A 19,540-nucleotide genomic window follows, 5' to 3' on the forward strand; every position below is an offset into this window, starting at 1 on the left:
GAGAGTAAATTTTCAGGGAACAACTGTTGTGGAATATGCAGCTTAAAAAAACCTGTCTGCCTGGCACGTTCAGGGTAGACAGACCTGCACCCTCCTGCCAGAGGCAGCAGTGGGTGCCTCCCACATGCTGTGCCAGGGCCTTGGAGCAGAAAATTATAGAGGCCGGAACTGAACTTCTAGACAGTGATTCTCTAACATCTTTTTTTTCTTAGGGAGATATAAAAAGAAAACTGCAATCTAAGAAAAGTGATATATATGTGTGTATGTGTGTAAGTTTTTAAAATTTTGTTATGTGTTTAGGAGCCTTGAGCTGGGCAACAGGGACGATGTCACTGGGCAACCAGAGTTCAGTCGAGAGGAGGGAAAAGCTGGCTGTGAGGTGGCACAAGAACACCAGGCTGAGAGGCACAAGCCCTGGGGCCAGGCCTGCCTACGTGCTGGGGCCCAGGGCAAACCACAGACGCCCTCTGAGCCGCAGTTCCCAATGCTGTATATTGAGAGGTTGGATTATATCCGTGACTCTCAAATCTAGACGGTTGTCATATTCACATGGAGAGCTTAGGAGGCCCAACCTCACAGCACCAAGGTCTTTTAAAAAGCACCCCAGGAGATTTTAAGGTACAGTGAGGATGGAGAATCAATGCAGTGGGTGATCACTTGGGTCCTGCAGAAGAGATGCCAAAGGCCACCCGGTCATGCCGGAAGAGTGGGTATGGGGTTCTGTTTGGAGTGCTGGTCAGAACCCTGTTGTGGAGGGTTTTAGACTGAGAGTCTATCTGTTGGTATTTGGGCATGAATGAAAATTTTTGTTTTTTTTTAAGACACAGTCTCACTCTGTTACCCGGGCTAGAGTGCCATGGCGTCAGCCTAGCTCACAGCAACCTCAAACTCCTCGGCTCAAGTGATCCTCCTGCCTCAGCCTCCTGAGTAGCTGGGACTACAGGCATGCGCCACCGTGCCTGGCTAATTTTTTCTATATATTTTTAGTTGTCCAGCTGATTTCTTTCCATTTTTAGTAAAGACGGGGTCTCACTCTTGCTCAGGCTGGCCTCAAACTCCTGAGCTTAAACCATCCTCCCTCCTCGGCGCCCCAGAGTGCAAGGATTACAGGCGTGAGCCACCGCGCCTGGCTGATGAATGAAGATTTTTATATAAAAAGTGTTGAAAGCAGCGTTCTAGAAAAAAAAATTCTGTTTTCTGTATGTAGTAGAAGGAGAAGACAGAGGGGAATAAAAGCAGATGTATGAACTATGGGTGTGAACTTAGGTGTTAGCAAACAAAACTGAGTAAAGCGTGCTCCGGACTGCAACAATCCAATAGAATTCTAGAACTATTTTTTAATAAGACTAATTTGAATAGTCCTAAGTTTCCGTTATAACTGATACGAGCCATGACAAATGAAAACCATTAAATCATTACTATCAAAATAGTCCGTGTTTTTAATATGGGATAATTATCAGAGAAACATATACCATAACATGGATATGAAAAAGGGATGCTACTAAAATCAGAAGCAGTTTGAAATGAAATTTTGTTCTCACATGGTCATCACTATATATAAGCAAGGAAGATTTCATTTAGATGAATTATCTGCTGCAAGTTATTGTGTCAAAAACCACACCTATTTCATAAGCTCCCACCAAAGGGTGAGCAAGAGAGACTGTGGCAGAAATATCCTCTCTATTCCCCTCCCTTTCAAAAACACTAAGATTACCACTTACCGACTTCTTGGGCTTTCTTTAAAAAGCATTTTAAACTATCTGTCAAGATAGCGTGTGATGCCTGGCAGCCTGACCCTAGCGGACTAATACCCTCAAGGCTGCCAAGCAAAAGCAGAACCATGCAAGAGTCCAGAGCCAAGAGGAAATATCCTCTCTGCCCAAGTCTTGTAATACTTACATACTAAACTATTTACACGATGAGATGTTTTTCTTAAAGCCTGTTGGTCCCTCAAGGGACCTTTAGAGATAACTTTCTTTTTTTGTAAAGAATCTGAGTTCCCTGTGAATAACTTTGATGATTAACTTTTCCATTGTGTCATGAATGTTAATGGACAACCTCAAGTATTTAGATTCATAGACTGTGTTAGGTGGTAATTAATCTCACTGAGTTCATGTGTAAAAGGTCTAAGTTTTCATTCTCACTGATATGAGCTGTGACAAATGAAAACCATTAAATCATTGCTATCAAATTGTTGTGTTCTTTTTTCTGCTGATTTTGAAGAGTATCCAAGCTAAATTATGTCCCCAAGGACTTAATTTTTCAGCCTTAATTGCCTAAGTCCATATCTTCTTTTAGACTTTGAGGAGATTTCCATATTCATGCTACTAAAGATTCATGAAATTCTTGGAAGAAGATTCTGCTAACCATAAAATCATTAGTCAAATTACTAGAATTAAAAAAATACATGTTCATTTAAAAAATGTGCCAGTGAAAGAATTACTTCAAGGTGTATTTTAGAATAGAAACTTAAGTGTATGTAAACATAGTGGACTTCCATGGAGTCTTGCAGATATTCTTTAAATGTTTGTTGACTAAATGTCTGAATCATCAATAAAGCACTAAGAGAGCTGTAATGCAAGTTTATTATAACCATGCAGCTGCAAAGCTGCATCCCAAGGGCACAGGTGTTACACCTGTTTCCAAGGACAGGACTTTGCATGGTGAGGAACCACTAGGAGTTAGTTAGACCCCGATAAGGAGAAGATAGTGTGAACAACCACCTCCCTTGGTAAATAATAGCTAAGTGCTTAACACATAAAAGACAACGATAAATATTTAATTGAATTGTTAAATCCAAGGTCTATGATAGAATACTCTCTTCTAGGTGAAATTGCCTTGTAACAAACTGCTTCTGGCACATAAGAACTTAAATTTGTGGAGTCAATATTAGTTTTCCCGCTACATAACTTCATCCGACAGAAACTGGAGCCTTAGGGAGAATTGTATCAGGAGCTACTCTCAGCTGCGTTTGGCAATTCATGGAGCAGTTTTGCTGATAGCTCAGTATGTATGTAGATCACCTGGGAATCTTTGAAACTGTAGGGTTTGATTCGGTAGGTCTGGAGGGAACCTGAGATAGTCTCCATCTCTAACAGGCTTCCAGGTGATATTCATGAAAATGGCGTATGAGTCACACTTTGAGCAGCAAGATCATAAGAGGTGGATTTCTAAGCAGTTAGGCTAAGCAGAGATGGTAGGAGGCCAGAGCACTCATAAGACTGATTATGTGAACATAGATGAGTCACTTGACTTTTCTCCAAATATTCTCATTAGAAAAAATGAGTGCAATATTATATCTGCCACATAGGATTGCTGTGAGAATTAAATTAATAATATATGAAAAGTTACGAGAGCATATGGTACATAGTCACTGCTATATCAATGAATAGTAAAAACATAAGCACACAACTCCATTGGTAACTGGTAAAGATGGGGGAACCAAGAGGCTGTGTGCTTTCTATACATCAAAGGATTCTAGTCCTCATTCCACTTCTTGCCAGTTACAATGTCTAGCACTTAACAAGAGATCTCTGTCTGTGGAATTGTATTAGTAGCAAAGTTGATCACTGCCAAGTGCACACTTTTGGTTTCAAAGACATTAACTATTAGGATAACGACCCAATGTCTCCTCCATGGTACTAACAGGAAAGAGAACATTCTCCCAAGAAAATGGTAATAACTTCTGGGCCTTGAGTTCTCTTTAAGCCGAAGTGTCATCACTGGGAGAAGACTCAAATGAAGAAGACAGAACCAGGCCCGGTTTTCAATAAAAATATGATATAAAATAGCTCATTATTCTTTTCTAGCCAGTGGTCACAGTAGTTTCTAATTTCATAAATTCTGTATGAATTTTTTCTCTCTCATATATAAAACCAAAGATTAACGTTGGCAATTTGGCCTGACTTGTCCCTGGTAGCTAGGAGCTCAGGCTGCAGTGGTGTGACCAGTACTACAGGGGCCCAAATCTTCTTCTACATCACTCTGTGGTGGCTCCTCTGCCACCCAGATAATGTCCCCAAAATTACTCTGCTGCGGGTCAAAGTTTCTTGTTAACAAACTTGCAAACTATTGAATGTCACTCTCAAAAAGTGCACAGCAGGAAATAGAAGGTAGAAACATCAGAGAATAACCTGCCATATTATTTACATCTTAACATCTCTGTCCACTGAGAATTCAGAGACAGAAACTGTTAGCACCTTGAGACTGTATAGTTTAATTTGTGTGCAATAAAATTCAGAGTGAAATCAGCTAACCTTTGCTAAAAGAAATGAGATTTTAAAGTCTAATCAAAAGATTTAAGCAAAGTGTTATTAAAAGATGTTCTCCCCCCACCTTATTATCTATAGGTCCCAGGAGAAAAAAGAAGAAGCTATCACCTTACTGAAGGATTCCATTAAATATGGTCCAGAGTTTGCAGACGCATATTCAAGCTTAGCTTCGTTATTGGCTGAGCAGGTAATTGTTTCCATTTAATATCACACAATATTTTTTTAAATGTTACTGTTGTGTGTATAAACTAATGTTGCACAGATTTTGTGCTAATGATTTAATTTGTGAGCTCATATTGGACCACTCATCTCTAATTCAGTTTCTTTTTTTGACAAATGACAAGCCTAGTTTTATCACTGTAATATTCTGTGTGTATTGTAGGTGGCCTTTAGACAAAGATGGTCCATTTGTGGCTATTGATATATTCTCTGTCTCTTTGGGACAAAATCTGTCAAGAACAATGCATGATACTTGCTGTTTTTATTGCTACTTACTTGTCATATTTTTCTAGGGAATTGCTAATTGACTAAGATCTCCAAACTCAATATGGAGCCAATTACCAATAATCCTGTAGATTCTATCTTAATGCCTGTTAGAATATTACAGAGGCTTGTAGGTTGGGCTCCTAAGGGAAAATTTCTCATAGCATGAAACAGATACGTGTTTTGAATACCCTCCTTCTTTTCACTTGTGTCTAAGTGATTTAATACCATTTTTCAGAGTCCTGGATGCATGCCCCTCCTGCTATGGGGAAACAGATGCAAGTTGTCTTCTCTCTAAATTTATGATATAGTTTTGTTAACACACAGAAGTGCCCTTGATAGACGCTAGATTCTGCTATTACAAAATTGCCAGATTGTCTTTAAAATCAAACTCAACATCTTTGCAAGATGCCCTGCAGCATTCAGTTGGCTTAAAGGTAATAAATGACTTGATACAGCATGTCAGTTACATAAGGAGCAATTTGCATTAAAAAAATATTGCAGGTCCCATCAAGAAGCAAAATTAGGACATTCTATGAATATTTATGTAACAGAAATTATAAACCTGGTTTCCTTGCTCTAATTCTCTATGTAATATGGGTATGCTTTAGACAAAAGCGCCTGCCTAATTCTCCAGGCAGTATAAGCGGGCTTTGGACAAAAACCCCTAATTGCATGTTTTAGGAGAGCATTTAAGCTAAATTTATGGTGGTCATGTTCTCTGGTATACACTGGCAGTCCTCAGCTGCCTTTGGCTTATGTCGAAGCAGACACAGTAGGGTTTTCTGAGGAAAAGATTGGCTCCGTCCTTTGCCTCACCCTACCCTGGCTCCTTCCTTTTCGTGAGACCCTCGCCCTGCCTCTGCCTGACTGGCTGCTGGGCAGTTATTCAGATATGCCAAGCAGGCTTCCCTCCTGGAGCCTTTGACCAACTGCTCCTGCAGCACTTCTCTCTTAGATATCATGGAGTTTCCTGGATGTCTCATATCATGCTGGTTTCTGTGCAGATGTTACACTATCAGAGAGGTCTTCTGTGATGACCCTTTGTAGAGAGCACCCTTCCGCTGCCCATCACCTTGTCCTGCCTTATTTTTCTCCATAGCATTTATCACCATCTAACATTTGTTTATGGTCTTTCTACCACCACTAGAATATTTGACTCCCTGAGAATGGCTGTTTTTTTAAATTCATCTGAATTCATGAAAAGTTACTACTTGAAAAATGATCAAGATACTATATTTAGTGACCTTGAAATTTATATCAGTCCATTCTGCAGTATCTTTGCATTTGTCCTTAGTATTGACAAATTTTATAGCAGGTGGAACTATACAACATGTATGGTTTTTCCTCAGTTAGGTTTAAGAAGTTCCAGGTGGTTTATTTCAACTCGATTACTTGGTAAATTTAATTTTTGTGAACCGCAATGGCAAATTGCTATGAAGTTGTAGCATTTTGTATAGTTGAAGTTGTGTACAATTTTTAAGAAAAGCAAATTATGACGAGGACCGTGATCTTTTCTTACATACAAAGGTCACATCTTTTAGCAGTCTTTCCTATTCTAGATGTGAATGTCAAATGCTATGAGATCTAGGAATGTAATTGAAAGACTGAAAGGTTCTTTCTTCTGCCCCTTTGGGCAATTGATTTTAACATGAAAGAAACAGAGCAGCTGTTGGGCATAACTCAGGATTGCCTTCCCCTCTTTGACTTCCAACATTTTATCTTCATGTTTTGAATTCTTTAGTAATAAAAGAATGCTTCAGATGCACAAGCAAGGCACAAACTATTAGAGAAAAATACATATCGACATTCTTTGGTAGCAAATGAATTTATTTCTTAGTGGCACAACTTTGTTTAACTGCATTGTAGCATTTCAGACACCTGGGGTGTATGAAAGCAATGTTTACAAACCTTGGTCAATCTGTAACACACTGTGAAGCATTCCCCTAACTTAAGCAGGTCATATTCCCTTGTCACCATCTGTCCACATGCACAGCTGACTGTAGTTGTGGGACGATCTAATGCTAAAAAAGCTCTTTCCTATACTGAGCTGAAATCATCCATTTTGCAGGCAGTTTTTCAGAATCTAGATGAAAGGATTCATTCTTTATTGAATTTCAAGCTTGTTATATGAACCAAAAATTTCTGATTTTCTAGGACATTTAGTCTTTTTTTTCTTCTTCCATGCAGTATACTAACTACTCTTTCCAGCTGTTTCAAATGGCAGATTTGGTAAGAATAACTTCTAGTTAAATAACTGGTTTATGTCTTTGACTTAAAAAAAATGTTGTAGAGATCAACAGCAGACAGGAAGCCCTGCGGCTAGAACCTTCTCTCCAAGCTGACCTTTATCTTACCCAGGACTCTTTGGGTAAAGTTATTCAGCCATTAGTTAATATATCAAATTATATTATTGTCTAGCTCATCTCTCACAGTCTCGTCTACAAGGATGTTTTGAGCCACTTAGTCAGACACCTGCTGAAGAACTTCCCCTGATGTAAGGTTGTGATTCCTCCAAAAAAGGAACCGAGGTTGATTTGCTAAGCCTTGCTCTTGCTGTCAGCATCCTGCTGCCTGTCGATGCCATTTCCCATCCTCAGTGCCAATAAAACCCCGACTGTAATACTCTCTTCTAGGATTTGTCTAGAACTAGTATTGTGTTCCTTAGTCTGTTGAAACTTGAAGGAGGCAAGTTAGTCTGTCTGGGCAAAATAGAGGATTTAGAAATTTGAAAAATAGATTAATAAGTTGAAAAGACATTATATGGTAGAGCATATTAAGGCCTGTAATGGAGCCCAAGTTTGAAACTGATAGGTAATAGGAAGCAAAGGTAAATTGAGGAGAGGGTTTTAAAACACGTGAGGAAGAAAATCTTATGGAAATATATGAGATATTTTAGAGAAGCCTTTTTTTATATGCATTCTGGTGTGAGCAGTTGAGAGCCTTGTTTCAGGAAGAAAGTGAGGGAACGGACAGACCATTGTGGATAAGGATTCCCTTGTTATATAGTGACTGTCAGCATGTAAAGTTTGAAAGGAAAAGAAAAATAGAAACTTAAGAGCTCCAGGGCAGAGCACCTAAAGGACTGAGGAGATTCGTGGCCACTGACAGCCATGGGGAAGCCAGGGAGAAGCAAGATTTTAGGAAGGAAATAAGATCAACTTCAACAATTTTTCCCAGTTAAACAAGTAATATAAATATATAACGGAAAGTGTGAAAAATCAGAGAAAATAAAATATACCCTTTACCCACAATATAATATATAGAAACAATAAATGTTATCATTTTTAATATCATGCATATCTTTTTAATATATTTGTGTTATTTACATATAGTTTGTATCCTGTTCTTTTCAGTTGTTGTTAAATTATACATAATATTATATGATTTTTCCTGGTGCTAAATGGCCTTCATAAATACCATTTTAATGGCTGCTTACTGGTTATCAAAGTAATACGTTTTAGTTTACATGATAATAACTCAACTATTGAGTCATTTGGATTCTTTTTTCTTCTTTTTTTTATTTGGTGGCAATGAACTTTTCCCTTCTTAGGGTTTTTTAAAAACAGTATTTTGAATCCTTTCCTAATGATACATTCCTAAAAGTAGACTTTCCATGTAAAACAATAGGAACATATTTCATGACTTTGAAACCTGTTAGCAAATTGCTTTCCAAAAGGGTAGTACCAATGTACTCTGCCACCAGCTGTGTACAACCTTTAAGTCTTGAATGCTAGTAGAACATTTATTTTATTTTATTTTTTTTTTTTGAGACAGAGTCTCGCTTTTTTGCCCGGGCTAGAGTGAGTGCCGTGGCATCAGCCTAGCTCACAGCAACCTCAAACTCCTGGGCTTAAGCGATCCTACTGCCTCAGCCTCCCGAGTAGCTGGGACTACAGGCATGCGCCACCATGCCCAGCTAATTTTTGCTATATATATTTTAATTGGCCAGATAATTTCTTTCTATTTTTAGTAGAGATGGGGGTCTCGCTCTTGCTCAGGCTGGTCTCGAACTCCTGACCTTGAGCAATCCACCCACCTCGGCCTCCCAGAGTGCTAGGATTACAGGCGTGAGCCACCGCGCCCGGCCGCTAGTAGAACATTTAAAAGCAAATGGCATCTGGGCTGGTGACAGTGAGAGAGACCAGGGCTAGAAATGTAGGTGTAGGACTAAAAGTGAATGAAACCATATTATGAGCAGATATTTTCATTGAGGGGAAAATGAAAAATAGTGTGAAAAAAAAAATCTTAAGGAATATTTTAGCTTTCTCATTTTCTCGATAAAAACATATGGTACACAGAATTAAGCCCGAGGACATACAAATAACTAGTGCAGGCCAAGACTGACCCCTGATCTCTGGACTCCTCACCCACTGCCGTTTCGCTGTATGACACTGGGGTCCCATGAACAGACTGGCAGTGGGCATAGTTAACGAGGTTGATGTAGAGACGTAGAAAGGGAGAAGGGAAGTGATAGCGGAAACCCAGGAGGATGAGTTCTCACAGGAGTGAGAGACATAAAAACATCCAGAAGAAGGTTGGTGCCCCTCTGTGTCTCCTGCAGCAAAGAAGTCAAGACCACTGAGAATAGAAAATAAGCTCTTAGATTCGTAGTCAGGGTGGTCTCTGGCTGGCTGTTCTCTTCTGGCTCTCCATTAGCGCTCAGAACTGGCTGGACTCCAGCGCCACAGATAGGACTGTAAACGTTTATAAGCCCACAATCGTTTTTAAGCAGCCTATTCCTGCCTAGATTATATAGCTTGACATTACACTAGCGGGAAAGGAAATAAAATTAACGTTGTTTATGACTCTGACCACTATAAATTATTACTAGCCCCAGGTTTATGGCCTATTGAAAAACTTAATTAATATGATTAACACTTAAAATAAAATATTTTCCTTTTACGTATTTTGGGATATGACTTCACCTGATGCAAGAGTGAAAAGAAAATTGGAACAATAAAATGTAAGTTGGAACTATAGATCAAATGGGAGGCCCAGGGTCAATTTGTCTCCTTTTACAAATGCCATCTTTTGGGTAGATTCAGGCATGCGTACCACTGCCTGTGTGGTTAAGTCAACTTGAAATTAGACCCTAACTTAAGAATTTATTGATTTAATTATTTAACATATGTTTTGTTGAGCACCAAGCTACCACCAAGCACCAGAGATTGTTGAAGTAGCCAGGTATGTGCCTTACCTGGTGGAGCGTAGTTTAGAAGGAAAAGTCTACCCCTAAGCAAAGATTTACATCTCCATTCCCAGTATTTAACACCAGAGAGTGACATGTGTGCAAAGGAAAAGTACCAGTGAGAGTGCTAAGGGGACAGAGATGTTCGGGGACTAGGGGCCAGTTGCTAAAGGGTGAAATGTAATCTGACACCCAAAAACCTGGTAGATAACGAGTAGGTAAAAATGAAAGGAAAAGTCTTCTGGCCAGAAGGAGTAGACCATGCACGGACTGTGAAGTGGAGAACACCATGGAGCCTTCCTCTAATAGAAAGTTACATGTACCTGGAAGTGTCCAGAATGGGGCAAAATGGCATGAGAAAAGTCTAGAGAAGCAGGAAACCACATTTATATGCAAACGTGGTTGCCCCTCTTTTCCTGGTCCCATGACTGCCTTACATCTCTCCTAGTTGCTTCTCTTGTCATGCTTTTTCTTTAGCACTTATTTTGCTATTCTTGGCATTCCCTCTTTAAAGTGGTCATTTCTCTTTTGCTTAAATTGTCACAGAGTAGAATTGATCGTACACTGCTAGGAGATGAGAAAATCCAGGATTAGAAAATACCTAACATTTTCTTGGTGGGGAGGAATACCAAGTTAATTGATTCATTTCAGTTGGATGTGAAAGAGAGTTAGACATCAAATATTGATAGCATGTTTTTCATAATGTTTATGACTTATGGGTGGAGGAACTGTCTTGTAAAGAAAATAAAGACAAAGAAGAGGATGAGAAAGCAGGCATCTTTGTTTTTTCTTTTGAGCTTCTTTGTCTCAAATAGTTTCTTTGAGAAGTCATTATGAGTTTAAAGATCTGTCAGTCCTTAACTTCCCAGGTTTGAATAGTAAATAAAGTCATTCATTTAATAGGAAGATATTTTGTGACTACATGTGCTTGATACCATTGATTAGAGTGAAAGCACTTCTAGAAAGCAGTTCAGACACTTGACCTTGATGTTAGGGCACTGGGACAACTTTTTCATTCTGTCGGTCCTTCACCACGTTGGAATGAATACCACACTCTACACCTTCTATGCGTTAAGTACACAGTGGTATAGGCCATCCATTAAGGCAGCTGTTTGCACGGTTTTGATGGGGACCCCCAGGGTCCAAGAAGTTCTATACAGTTTCCCTAATAGCACTAAAAAGTAATTTGCCTTTTCACCTTCATTTTCTCATGAGTGTAGAGTGGTTTTCTAGCGGCTACATGATGTAATCCACAATTATAAAAAGGCTATTAAAATACTCTCCCCCTTTCCAACTAAATGTCTATGTGAGGCCAGGTTTTCTTTACATACGCCAACCAAAAAAAAATATATAAAAACAGATTGAGCACAAAAGTAGATATGAGAATCCAGCTGTCTCCTATGAAGTCAGACAGTAAAGAGATTGACAAAAATATAAATTAACGCCACTCCTCTCACTAATTTTTTATTTTGAAAAATATAGTTATTTTTCCTATAAACGTGTTATTTATATTTGAGTTTATTATTATTTTAAATAAACTAATCAATATTTTTAAAGTTTCTCAGCTTCTTTTCTAACGTGGTCAACATTGATAAATGTAGCCCACATAAATGAAAGCTCTTTGGGATCCTCAGTAATTTTTAGAGTTCAAAAGGGTCCTAAAATTAAGAAGTTTGAGAATTGCTGCATTAAGTCCATTTGTCCTTTGGGTTGCTACAAGCTGAACTGTACAGAAAGTTTTCCAAACGTATCAGTTGGCCTTAGAGAGTAAATTACAGTCAACGGTCCTTTTTCAGGACATCTATTTTTTCACTTTTCCTTTCTTGAGGTAAAAAGTATGCCACAATGGGTAATTAAAGCATAGAAAAGTGGTCATGTGACTATGTTTTCTCTCTCCCCCAAGGCCGATTTTATTTGCATCCCACTGAAAATGCTTTGGGTCTTGGAGAGGGGCCCATGGCTACGTGCTGCCCACCTTAACCACTGCCCTCGAAGGCCAATTTCACGCTGAGGCCATGGTTCACTGGGGACTCTGGTATACAGCAGACAGTGTTGTTTGTCAGAACCATTCTCTGGGTCACAGATATTTTTAATTAAAGTTGTCCTGTAAATAGCTGACATTCATTTCCTCTAGAACTTACAAGTCAGTAGAGACTAGGCATATCGAGCTTAGTTCAGGACATCTAGCCAGATGAGGTAAAGGAAAGTGAGTGTTTAAAACTGAGCTTCAGGATTCAGTAGCACTACGGTTTAAGATACATGCATTGCCCTTCCAGAGGAGGCACAATTTATTTTAACTACTCATACAGTATTTTTCTTCTGTGGTGGTGGTTCCCCTTTATTTTTCGTAAGTGGAGTTAATCATTCCTTGGAATTAAGTCAAGTGAGAGGAAAAGAAATACAGATATTGAAGACATTTTCATAGAGCTTTGAAACTGCCATTGGGGTTACGAAGGGTACAGGCTGTGATTCCTTGCTCTAAGAGGCATGCATGGTCTTTTAAATCTCATTACATCTGCAGATTTTGAAAATTGCATTTCTAGTGGAAACTTAGCTCATAGACCCAAAAATAAAAGAGTAGTTTTAGATGAAAGAGGTAATCTCTTTGCTTATTTTGAAGCAACAGGAAAGTGAGAGAAAGGTAAAATAAGGTCATGTAAAACAGTAATTACACTCAAAAACTGTTTACTGTTGTGTTTGACTTCAGCAAGTGAGGCTGTGAAGGCATTGATTTTGTTCCTTTCAGGAAAAACACCTTCAATTCACCTAGTTTGGTTATAAAGATGTTTTTCAGATTCCAAGTGGCCACAGATTTTTTTTCAAGCACAGATTTGTTACAGCTGCTGAAGTTAATAGCAACCAATGTCCTCTGGCATTTGGAACATGACAGGTGTAGAGTATTGATCTAGCCAAGGTCTAGGGGCCATTCTTGGCTGCCTCCCAGGTACCTGGTACTTCTCCATGGCACTAAACACACTGCAGTGTTGCCGCCTTCTTGCCTGAATTCCACTCAGTTGTCTGTGAAGGTAGGAATTGTGTGTCTCGTTCACGCTTGTTTCCAGTACATACATGGCACGTGTATGGTGTTAAATTAAATTTAGCTTGAGACAGATTCTGTCTCACGCTGTCTTTCTCAGATCTTCTGATTGAAAAACTGAGTCTCCTCTCTACCAGAGAATAGAGGTTTTTGCTTTTCAAAACCTTTTAATTACCACTTTGGCTAAATGAATGACTATTATCTTACATTGACCCATGACCCTATTTTGATTAAGTGTTTTAAACCTTTGACATATTTGACAGGCTTCCCAAAATCAAATTTCAAATTCAGAATTGTCTTTTTTTTTTTTTTTACCTCAAACCAACTCTAAAATCGTTCCACCATTTTGTATCATCCATTTTCATTGGGACAATTGCTGGGGTAAAGGGCATCCCATTTGAACAACTATTTTCAGGCCTTTTTCAATAGTAGGGCATGTTGTACATGTCCTGATCTTTCCAGATGTCCCATTTTAGTAAACATCAGCTGGTTCACCCCAAAGGAACTAAACACAGATATGAATAGTAAATATTCACGCACAGTTAATATTGACTTTAATTCAGGAAAAGTGCATAATGCCTAATCTCAGTGCCTGTTGTATAGTAGATGCTCAGTAAATTTTTTCTGCTTGTCCTACTCCTAATATTCAGTTCATTGTTGATTTTTTTAAAAACACTTTTCTCACTTTTTTAAAAATTTTCTTTTAAAGGAGAGATTTAAGGAAGCTGAAGAAATATACCAGGCTGGAATAAAGAACTGTCCAGACAGCTCAGATTTACACAACAACTATGGGGTTTTCTTAGTTGATTCTGGTAAGTAAAATTAAAGAGAAACTGTCCTGTTGAGATTAGATAATACTATTTATCAAGCAAAATGGAAGGCTAATAATGCCTCAGAAGTAAACTTCACTTGGTTTGGCAGGAAGTTCATACTGTTGACAGTCATTGTACCTTGAGGCTGTCATTTCCCTGAATCTTCAAGCTCAGTTCAGTAAAACCTGCCTAGTTCTTATAACTGTGTCTCTAAGGAATACTCCCCAGGTGGCAGGAGGTAGTTTGGATGATTTAATGAGCCCCAGTCTTCTTCGAGTATCATTTATACATATTTATAAATCTATGATGATGAAATGTTCCTCTACAATAACGCAGAACCTGCCTCTGAATCTAGTTACTGGCAGATGGTAAATACTTCTCTATAACTGACTTTTTAAAAAACCTCCAGAATTGTTGCATTGTTCCTTCCTTGATACACATTACAGAAACTGCATTATTAAAATAGATACAGTGCTCTTATATGACAGGTGCTCTATAAAATACACTTACTTCATCTTAGTTAATGCAAAACATTACCAGGCAGGGATTCTGTTTTCTTTATGATTTGTGCAGAGCCCCATATACTGTTGGCATGCAGTGAATACTTATAAGTAATGAAATTATTTTTGAATTTAATGCAAAGGCACCACTTTGTTCTTCCTGCTAGACTAGCTGCCCTGCAGTAAAATTCAGTTTTAATTATTTTTTCAGTATGAAATGCTTGAAGGAGTTTTTATTTTCTAGGATATTTGAAGCTCTTCTGTTTTATAGAATATAAATGTACATTCTGATACATCTAGGAAACTTACTATATTTTTGCATGTGTAAAATTGTTATGGAGTGCCACCTGCTGGTTCATTGGGCACATAATAATAAATTGTCAGAAAGAAAAACCAGAAGAGACCTCCAGTTGACCTGGTCTAACCCTCCTCATTTTACTTCAACAACAAACAGTCCTACCCCACACCCCTAAAAATGACGACAGCAACTCACCGACTGCTGTAGGACATGGAGTCTCTTTTGGTCCCTTCTAGTCAAACTTGTATTCCAAGCAGGTGCACTTGAGAAGATTTCTGTGCAGATAATAAACATTCCATTCCATTTAGAACTTCAGACTGTTCTAAAGTTCAGGCACTTAGATATAGTTTTACTAGGAAGCTTCTTTGGAGAACCTTATCAGACTGGAGAGACTTGACTCTAGTTCCGGCCTTTCCTCTCACTTGCCTGGGATCTTTGTTAAATCTCTTAATGTCTTCGTACTTTAGTTTCTGCATCTGTAAAGGGGTAATTTTGTGTGTGTGTGTGTGTGTGTGTGTGTGTGTGTGTGTGTGTGTGTCTTTTAATCTCTTAAATTCCAACAGGTAGCTAAATAGCATCAAAAGGCAGCTAAGTAGTATCCAAAATACCTGCAAAGATCATATAAATAAGAGTATTTGACAATATATAATGTATTGTACAAATTCAAGGTAGCATTATTATTATGTTTGAAATACCATTTAATACCATTTAAGGAAAAATGTATGATTTTGAAAAGATTTTCAAGGTAGAGCTGATATATACTTGTTTAAAGCAATGCCTCAATTACTATGTTGCAATATAGTTGAGACAGTTTTGTTTCTGTAACAGCCTACTCTATTTTTTGTCTAATGAGAGGCAAATTTATCTTGGTTAAACAACAATCAGTAACAATCTGAAAACATCATATTAGCAAGAATGACCAGAGAACACTTTGGCTAAAATAATACATATAACAGAAGTTTTAATTTTTACCGCTTTTTTTTTTTTATTAGTTTTTTGGAAGTATGAATGAATAGTGAATGGTTCAAAGTTAGGCAGTAGCAAGGATGAGAAGCCAAAATGCAAACTAATTTAAAAATTGAATAATTGATGGTATGACTCTGTAATAATGAGGAAGAATTGTAAGTCGGAAGAGAACTTGAAGAGCTCATACATTTTATAATAAGATATGTTCTGCTCTTCCCAACCCATCGCTGGTTACAGGCTTTCCAGAGAAGGCAGTGGCCCATTACCAGCAGGCAATCAAACTTAGCCCCAGTCATCACGTGGCCATGGTGAACCTGGGGAGACTCTACAGGTCACTGGGAGAGAACAGCATGGCTGAAGAATGGTACAAACGGTAAAGTTCCTTTTTTTCACTTTATAAGTTGCCCAGAGACCTCAGCAATTGCCCATCAACTTTTTAGTGTGTTAAGAACAGATGAGCTCTCAGAATACTAACAAATTTTGCCAATTCAAGTGATACAGATTCTTATCCCCAAAGAGAACAATACAACAGTATAAATCATATCTCAGTTAATGGCTTTTTTTCTTGCTGGTTAGTCCACAGTGCTAAACCAAGGTTGGAATTTAATTCCCACTTTAGTTAGCCCATTGTTTTCTGAAGCTATGGATTGCAACCCAAACCACAAATAGCAATTTCAAATATGGGAATACATGAAATATTGCACATACATCAGAACAATCTATCACCATTAATGGGAAAGACCCTTTGGGCTCAGTTTCCATTATTGATAGGTCGCTAGAGACATTCTAATGCTCAGAGGGAGGCATGATGATCATTTTTTTAAAACCTTGTTCTTGATATAAAAACAAAGACCATGTCAGAGCAGAGACTCAAACCATGAACAGTCCTCCCTAAATTAAGCTTAGATATTTGGAAAGGTACCTGTTAGAAGAAAAGCGTCAATTAGCCTTTCTCCAAACCCAGCGCCCTGCAGGTGGCACACAAAGCTGAAATCTTGTCACCTTTGGGAGCACTATATTACAACACTGGCCGATACGAAGAGGCTTTGCAGATTTACCGGGAAGCTGCAGCACTTGAGCCTTCTCAAAGGGAGCTCCGCCTGGCGCTGGTGAGTACAAAGATGAAAGAAGATGAAGCTGGCAACCTAAACACAACTTGCAGTGAAGAGAGCTGCAGTTGTCCAGTCTTGAAACTGGAGCTGGAAAGCTATAATATATCCATTGGATGAATATTCACATAACCAGTGTTACAGCCATTCACCAAAGATGTGGACACAAAAATACTGTGTTTTTGTTTTGAAATAATTTCAAATTTATGAACTGGTTGTAAGAATAGTAAAAAAAAAATTCCATATACCCTTTTACCCAGATTCATCAATTTTGTTAACATTTTGATGCATTTGTTTATCACTCCCTTGAATATGTGTGTATGTGTGTATATACATATAGAGATATATGTGCATATTTAGAAATGTATGTATGCACATACCTATTATTAGTACCTGTGATTTTTTTTTCTGAACTATGTTAGAGTTTATAGATACCATATCCCTTGATCTCTAAATACTTTTGCATGTAGTTCCTAAGAAGAAAGACATTTTATAATCATGGTACCATTATTAAACTCAGGAAAATTTACATTCATATCAACAATATTTTTATTTCAATGTTTAGAACTTCACTCTTCCTTTTCCTTAGATGTATAGGAAATCAAACTTATTACATATGCAGTGTTCTGTTGAAATCAGTGATTATTTCTCTTCTGATATATTTGCTCAACTCTTTTTAAAATGCACAAGCCATTTCATTGGATATCTTTGGTGTTCCTGCCATTCACACACAAATGCATGCAAATACCTAAACAAATAAAGAAACAGCCAAAAGTTAAAACTTGTCAAGTGTGGTGATTCAGCCTTCTCTGTGAGCCACAAAATAGATGCTGAGCATCTTGGTCAGGAGTGTTTCTGAAAACCTCTAGTCAGGGATGCTATATGTGTTAAGGTGGTAACAAAGCGTCTGCTAAGCCAAAGTCCATGTGGTTTTGCAGGCTCAGGTTTTGGCTGTGATGGGTCAGACGAAAGAAGCTGAAAAGATGACCAACCACATTGTGTCAGAGGAGACTGGATGCCTCGAATGCTACCGCCTCTTGTCAGCAATCTATAGCAAGCAGGAGTACCACGACAAGGTAGAGAAGGACACTGTTTAGGGTTGTTTGCACTCGTGGGTAGAAAATGGTGTGCCTAAATGATCCTCCAGTTTGCATATTTATAAGGCTGAGAAGTCTTAAATATCATTAGTTGACATGTCCTATCTTATGGAAAATTTTCAGAAGTCTCTCTTTAACTGCTAACTCTTTAACTCCTTGAAATAATATTTTCATGGCTCATCCTTGGTCTGGAGATTGTATGTGGTATGTCTCAGTGCATCTGCAGCTAACTCTGTAAGATCAAGACTAACATTTGTATGCTTTATTATTTTCCATGATCCTGCTAATATATTGCTTTATGTAATCCTTCTAACAACCCTGCAATGCAGGTCAGTGACACAGCATTGCAACTATTATTATTTATCTCCATTTTAAAAAGTCACATAACCAGTAAATTTATGAACTGACTCAACAAAATATTTGTTGAATGCCTGCTGTGTGCCAAACACTGTGGTCGGCACCGGGCATAAAGTGGTATGAAAAACCAAAAAGTTACTGCCCTTGTCCTCACGGATCTTATAGTGGAAGAGACAATCACCAAACAAATGTAGAATTATAGCTGTGCCCAGTGACATCATGAAGAGCTACATGTTCCCAAAGAGCATATAATCAGGGACCTGACAAGTCTGGAAGGTCAGGTTTCCCTGTGGAGTGATGTGGTTAAGGACTGGATAAGGAATAGGAGTTATTAGGCAGAGGGGGCAGCAAAGAGAATTCTGGGCAGGGAAATAGCACATGGAAAAGCCCTGTGGTAGCAGCAGGGGCTTGCCTGAGGAATGGGCAGGAGTGAGCAGGGGTGCACTGTGAGATTCATGCGCAGGTTGTTAGGAGTAGACCCTTTGGGGCCAGGCCAAAGGTTTTGCTCCTTATACTGGGAGAAGCTTTGGTGTTTTAAGGGGAGGAGTAGACATGATCATATTTATGTTTTGAAGCGATCTCTAGCTGCTAGGAGCCAGTGGGTACTGGGAGCAGAGTGGGCACAGGGAACTGAGAGGAGGCTGTTGGAGTGGTCCAGATGGACACATGGTCAGGGCAAATGTCTGACCTTAAATCTTGTTTTCTTTCAACTGTATCGTACAATCTCCCTGTAAAGTGATCGGGGACCTTTTATTGTCACTTATCTGTAAATGGGAAACATGGAGTATAAGAATACGATTTTGTCAGAGCCTATAGTTCATCAATGAGAAAATCAGAGAGAAGGAAGAATGTATTTTGATTGTCACACACCACACCAGCCAATACATAGGGACAACAAGTAGAAATTTTATCAGTTAAGTTTTTCTTTGCCTAATCTGTGCTTATTCTGTCTTAATTTCCAATTGCTGCAGGCACTTGATGCCATAGACAAGGCTCTCCAGCTGAAACCAAAGGACCCAAAAGTCATATCTGAACTTTTTTTCACAAAAGGAAACCAACTAAGAGAACAGAACCTTCTTGACAAAGCTTTTGAGGTATAAACACTTAATAAAATTATGTTATTAAATTCATGGATTAAAATTAATACTCCTTCACTCTTTAATGAAGCATAAACAGTAAAATCTAAGATCATTGACATGTTTGTAGAGTGAATTTTCTGATTAATTGACATAATGTTATGTTTATTTTTTATAATTGGACACCTGGCTTTTGACTATTCAGAGTTAGGCGATGCCTTTGCATTATTTTCTGAATGATAGCTTTAATTTGATGTCCCAATCATTCCACATTTTGGCCTCAAACCAGCTCTCTCTCTTTTCTTCTCTGCATGCAAGAACCCTCTATTCCAGCTGGACTAGT

The 19,540-nt window shown here is 38.5% G+C and overlaps 1 protein-coding gene across 2 annotated transcripts in view; it reads left to right on the plus strand.

The window, feature by feature from the left end:
* Positions 1-19,540, plus strand: part of LOC123639885 (protein O-mannosyl-transferase TMTC1) — a 255,121-nt gene that overhangs the window by 225,966 nt on the left and 9,615 nt on the right. For both annotated transcript variants that reach the window (XM_045554096.1, XM_045554097.1), the window contains exons 13-18: positions 4,350-4,458; positions 13,692-13,794; positions 15,796-15,931; positions 16,523-16,667; positions 17,606-17,743; positions 19,093-19,215. In XM_045554096.1, the coding sequence (XP_045410052.1) occupies positions 4,350-4,458; positions 13,692-13,794; positions 15,796-15,931; positions 16,523-16,667; positions 17,606-17,743; positions 19,093-19,215 (754 nt within the window). The remainder of the gene's footprint in view (positions 1-4,349; positions 4,459-13,691; positions 13,795-15,795; positions 15,932-16,522; positions 16,668-17,605; positions 17,744-19,092; positions 19,216-19,540) is intronic.

Source organism: Lemur catta, chromosome 6, assembly GCF_020740605.2.
Source record: "Lemur catta isolate mLemCat1 chromosome 6, mLemCat1.pri, whole genome shotgun sequence".
Classification (NCBI taxonomy): Eukaryota; Metazoa; Chordata; class Mammalia; order Primates; family Lemuridae; genus Lemur; species Lemur catta.